The sequence below is a fragment of the Aegilops tauschii genome, chromosome 5 (genome assembly GCF_002575655.3).
Source record: "Aegilops tauschii subsp. strangulata cultivar AL8/78 chromosome 5, Aet v6.0, whole genome shotgun sequence".
Taxonomy (NCBI): Eukaryota; Viridiplantae; Streptophyta; class Magnoliopsida; order Poales; family Poaceae; genus Aegilops; species Aegilops tauschii.
This window is the reverse complement of record NC_053039.3, coordinates 574,879,868-574,885,660: the sequence shown is the minus strand read 5'-3', so window position 1 is coordinate 574,885,660 and position 5,793 is coordinate 574,879,868. Positions and strand designations below refer to the sequence as shown.

The 5,793-nt window shown below is 44.9% G+C and overlaps 1 protein-coding gene across 1 annotated transcript; it reads right to left on the bottom strand.

Moving 5' to 3' along the window:
* Positions 1 to 874: 874 nt before the first annotated feature.
* LOC141023216 (uncharacterized) lies at positions 875 to 4,862 on the bottom strand. The gene is made up of 4 exons (XM_073499562.1): positions 4,614 to 4,862; positions 2,384 to 2,512; positions 1,235 to 1,249; positions 875 to 1,138 (listed from the first exon to the last, which is right to left on the bottom strand). Exons 1-4 carry the CDS (start codon positions 4,860 to 4,862, stop codon positions 875 to 877), a joined length of 657 nt encoding a protein of 218 aa, XP_073355663.1.
* Positions 4,863 to 5,793: the final 931 nt, after the last annotated feature.

Here is a 5,793-nt window from a genome sequence, read left to right as displayed (position 1 = left end):
TTAATTGTGTTGGATGGTTGAGATCGTTTGGATTTCAGCAACTCGTAACTTTTATACTAGTGTAGACTAGGTTCTTGGTTGAAGTGGAAGTGTCACGATCCCCTCGTCTATATATATGGATTTATTTTTCATTTGGGATGGCATTTTCTCATCTTTTATTGATCGTGTATGTCACCGACACCTCTGAGATCATCCTCCGGTGAGATTGTTCTCCACCTACACAGTTAGAACCTTTCATATCTTGACTTTTTTATGCACTTCATATCTTGACTCAGTTATCCACCGTCTCCAACAACATTTATAAGCACGAACAAATTTAAGGAGAAGAGACAATCTGTTATTGCTCAATGACTACTATGCCAAGCTTCATCTCAGGCATGAATAACTACATTCAACATCGTCTACAATGTCACAAATCTACTGACATGGAAATGCATGTTGGCACAACCCAGCACGCGCCGAGCCCTATCATCTACAACACTTGAAGAAAACACCTTCGAGAGAGGATCGCTACTCGACCTTCAATGTAGTCAGATCCAACCAGGAAGATCAAACGTGTGAGAGACAACAAGACAACAAAGGAAGCAATGCTGAGTACCAAAAAGGAATGGACAAGAGAGTAAATCACCAAATCATGGTTCATTTCTTCAATTCTCAAATTAACCATGATAAATACAGTATATATGTTACCCCAATTCTCCTCATGTTTCTCTTCTACTTTGGATGCGTCAGATATGCCTACCTAGGAAGCTATCACACATGTATACATGCATATGAACAGTCACACACCCAAACACACACACACACACACACACACACACACACACACAAAGCCTTCTTACAACATCAGCACACTCGGTGGCTCAGGGCTAACTCACTTTGGAGCTGCAATGGTGTGGATGCTGGGCCAGCAGGAGCACCTGCCAAGCCTCTCATGTCTCCTCACATCTAGACGAAGCAAAACATACAAGACGACCCAGTAGCCGATCGCCATCAGGAACAAAACAAGGAGATTCATCCACTTGGCACCCGTCGACGATGATATGCCATACAAGCCTCGGACAGCCTGCACGCCGGGTATCGTCCTCGTGGCCCCGACTGCAAATGATGTACTGACATACTCGTTCTGGACCAAGCCCTGCAGCAGCATTGCTTGTTAGCACGCCTGATCCGGTAAAAGCAAGATGAGCATAGGGTTTATGTAGGTTACATAAGATGGCCATATATAACTTACCTGGACAGCATATGTCTGGAATGAAATGTAGGACATCGGATAGTTCCACACGGGCGCTGGTATTGCGTCTTGGATCCGAAAATACCCTGCCACCAGCATCATGATAACTTGAAGTAGCCACGGTTATTTAATAATGTTGGTTCATTCAATATGTGTGCCCACTTGAAAGAAGACCAAGATGGAAGCTCACATATAATCAAATCAAGGTTAAGATGCACTTGTAAGTCTCAAGCCAGATGTACGCAACAATCATCATGAGCGCTTCGTTCGCCAATAGGCACATAAAGATGGTGATTATAAAGTACATAAGGAAGCTGAACTCATTCCTGAGGCCAATCAGGGAGTAGAAAACCAACGACGACGAAATGGACACCAGAAATAGGAAGGAGACGCTGGATAGGAAGTGGCCTAGTAGGAAAACCAATGTCCCATAATGCCGGTTTGAATCCTCATGGGAATATATCTGCATAGGAGGGAGCATTATGTTACAAACATACCTGATGTTCATATGATTTTGGTGCTTATTGTTTTCAGCAACAGAATCCGCGTTGAAATTATTCTACAATTAAAACTATTAGGAAGGAAGTGGCCATAATGTTGCAATTCCATTTTAAAGAAGAAAAACCCGACCTTGATCTCATCAATATGAGCAGGCACTTCGCAAACACTCAGAAGGACAAGAAATGAAACAAACACAAATATCGCAGAAATCCTAACCTGTCAAAACAATGTGACCTTTGAGCATCATCAAATCATAAATGCAGTTAATTACTTGAGAATAAAAATATCTAGTAAATTGAAATGTAATACTGCAGTGACACTGACCACTACAGATGACAATGAATGACCAATATCGATAAATACAGGGCAAGCAGCATATACAAGGCAAGCCTGCTCCAGAAGTACTTCCATTCTCTTGACATAACTCGCAATGATCTCCAAGTGAGAATCCCAATTCTCGCTGCATCACTGCTTTGCCTTTACTTTTCAAGTAAGGACCTTCGTGCATCACACCATGTAGATAATAGTTTATTCACTATCATGGATATTGCAGTGTCCAATTTCTCAATCTAAAGTATCAGTTGTGTGTTTGTGGAATGGGTGACATAGATGGGATTTTCATTACCCTAGGGTGTAGAGCAGTAGTACCTTGTCAATCAATTTTGCAATCATGGATTCAACAGCAGCAGCTTCAGCCGATGATTTGTATGTTGCTTCTAGTGTCCGGATCGCCACAGCAGTGTCCATGCTCACTGAAGAGAAATCCCCTTGATCATCCTGTTAATAACTACAAAGCTTTTTAACTCTCACAAAAAAAATCAAAAGACACCTGCAGATTTTTGCACATGGCTATGATTCTGTCGAAGTCTGTATTGATTGCTCTCACGAAGTGTGGTCAGATGGACTTTGCATGATTGGACATGAAAACCCAGCATTTGAGAAGTGCTGTAACAGAACAAGACCAAGTAAGAAAACTCCAGAAGGTAACGGCGCTGGTGCCCCGGCTTTACTCCACCCGCCCCTTGGAGTAGGGCACATGTGCGTCACGATCCAGCCAGCGCACTGTGCCATCCAGGAGCACCTTCCCTTCGATGGCGTTAATGACCTCGGACATGAGCCTGCATCTCTTATATTAATCCCCGGTTACTTCTCTATTTACCTCTCCAGGGTCCAGGCTGTTAATTTTGCTTCCTGCATATGTATTTTTCATTGATATTAGATTGTTCGTGATTCCTCCATGGCTGATGACTCAATTCATAACCGGATGCATAATGTGTGCAAACAGGACACTCTCCCACCAAGTGTATAGACTTTCAAAATGGCCACCTCACACACATAACTCAATTTTATAACATATTTTGGACTTGAATTTTTTTTCCATCTGTAATATACGTCACCAGAAGCCCCGCTCTATAATTTGACAACTTTTAGAGTTGGTTTGTTATTTTCGCGGCATTAACTGAATTTCGGGCAAGCAAAAAAGGCGGTAAAGTTCTGTGGCGGGCTATACAGGATGCCCGCCACTCCTGACTTCTTGATTATTATTTTTTTGCGTGGGTGACTGCATTGTGGAAGTGACGAGTACCTTTGTTGCCCACATTGCAAACATCTTGATATGGAAAATAAAAAATTTGAGAGGGTCATCCCACTATGTTTGTACTGTGTGTATTCCATGACCGCCACTCTAAGACGAAGTAGCAGTGGCGGGTGGGTAGCAACGCCCGCTAGTGGCAGGTTTCAACACGCTAGCAAATTTTGCTAGTCCAGCTATGGCGGTCATTCGGGCGCGCCCGCCACTGCTACACCACCAGCACTGGCGGTGCGCCCTGTCACCCGCCGCTGCTGGTTTTCAAAATTAGTTGTGGCGGGTGTCCGGCTTCGCCCGGCACTAATTTGAGTTCACCTATAAGCCCTTTCCCGGTAGTGGACACTAGCTACGAGATTTGATACAACACACGGGCAACAACCACTGACAATTGCATTAAAAAAAGTAACTGCTAGCCTACTTGGAGCACTCTAGTCTCTCTGTATTGGCATTGTGACGATAACAAACTCTATCCAACAATTTACCAAGCAGTCGGTCATTAAGCAAAAAATAACCAGGATCAAGAGAGCAAACATGAGCATATCTATGCGCAAATGGTGTGTTCCCATCATTGCTAATTGCAACAATTCACAAGCACACAGTCCATATGCAACAGTAAAAATAAAATGAATAATAGAATAATCAAGAAATACAGTGACTGAATTATGAGGATAGCTTTACCAATTTCCGTGGAGAAGAAATTGCTGGGAAAATCCAGCAAATAAACAATCACACGGCTAAAAAAGTTTACACCATCTAAGCAGACAGATCCAAAACTCTCTCTACACCGCTCCAGGGAAAAATAACCAGCTGGGGAAAATCCTCTACCCATTCCTCACATCCCATGACCTAAAGATTTTTTTTTTAAATATTACTCCTTTTATAAAAAAATTCAATAATGTATGACCTAGTTCGTAAATTACAATTATATAACCCCGTCGGCCTTCATTATCCTAGCAAAGAAAAGAAAAGACTAGGATTCCTTTATCAGCTTTATTCAACATTACTCGTTTACTAAGTCATTTAGGCCTTGGCAACTATTAGATGTGGCATCTTTGTTGTTTGCCTTTTATCATAATTACCATGCATTTGACAATAAGTAGTAAGCAGGATCAGAAGAAGGGAAGGTAACCGCTGCCAGGTTTCAATGAAGTTTGGATATGCAGTTTCAGTTGGTGTTGTCCTCGTCTTTAGGTCATGGTGTTGTCCTCATCTTTAGTTCAAAAAGCCTAGTAGCGGCGAGCAAGGCTCTCAGGGGCGCCCGCAACTGCCTCTCTGCCACTACTAATATGCCAACAGTGGCGGGCGGCCCCTATCTGGCGACACGCCCCGCGTCGCCCCGATCTGGCTACATGGGGGAAACGCCACCGTCGATGACTCCTGAGCCCGCCTCTCCTTCCCCTCATCTTCCCGCTGCCTGAGGGGACCATCGGCAAAGCTCGCACGGGATCCTATGACGGCGGCGGCCGGGCATCTCATCTCGCGGCAGCTGCTGAGATCTGGGCAGCTCCGCGAGATCCCGACGGCATCTTCCTCGTCCATCGGTGGGGCTGCTCTTGGTCGACAGCAAGTTGGTCGCTCGTGACCGCATGGTGTTGCGGCGCGGTCGGCGCACGTCCTCAAGCCGTGCTAGTTTGGATCTTTGCCCGTACAAGTCTGCGGACATGTGTGCTGCATGCTGCTGGACACCATGGTGGCCTACTACCATGATGCTTATGGTGGTGGTCCTCGTACTCTTTTTGCTTCATGGAAACGTCCTCCAAGATCGGTCCTCCTCAATCTAGTCACCGACGTGTTCCGAAACTGGTGCTGGAGATTTTGCCCAGGATATCTGGATCGGACAGAATCTAGTCGTGCACGTCCATATCTGCCTACGAGGTTCTGAGGGCATGGTGCGAAGCTCTATTGGTTGATGATACCTTGGGACATGTCGGCTTCTTGATTTCCATGGTGGAGAAAATGATGGAGAAGGTCATGGTGGTCGTGATAGGAGGATCAACTAGACGGACGGAGCCTTGGTGGCGATGGAGTCAGCCAGGTGTCAGATAAGTCTCGGGAGTAGCAGTGATAAGTGGGGGTGGCAGCACTGGCGGATTTCAGTTTTGGTGGTACTCCTCGAGTACCGGTGAAAACCTAAGGTCTGATCTTCATTGGTTGTGTCTGGCGATTGCCTTGCTAGAGGGATTGTTTTGAGAGTGCGGCCTTTCTCCAGGATGAAAACCCAAGATTTTGGATCGGGCAACGACGGCACTTGTGCACTGTTTCCTTCTTGGAGGCATTGTTTTTGGAGACCTTTTATGTATTTCGGTTGTTGTATTAGGTGGTGGTATGTGTGCTGCTGTTGAGAGGAGCCGACCGCTGTGGCAAGATCATTCTTTTTTTCCTTTCTTTTAATTTTCTCCTTTGGTTGTGTGCATCCTGGATGTCTTTGTGACATCTTGTTGGTGCAGAGACTGGGTGTAATTGGTATCTT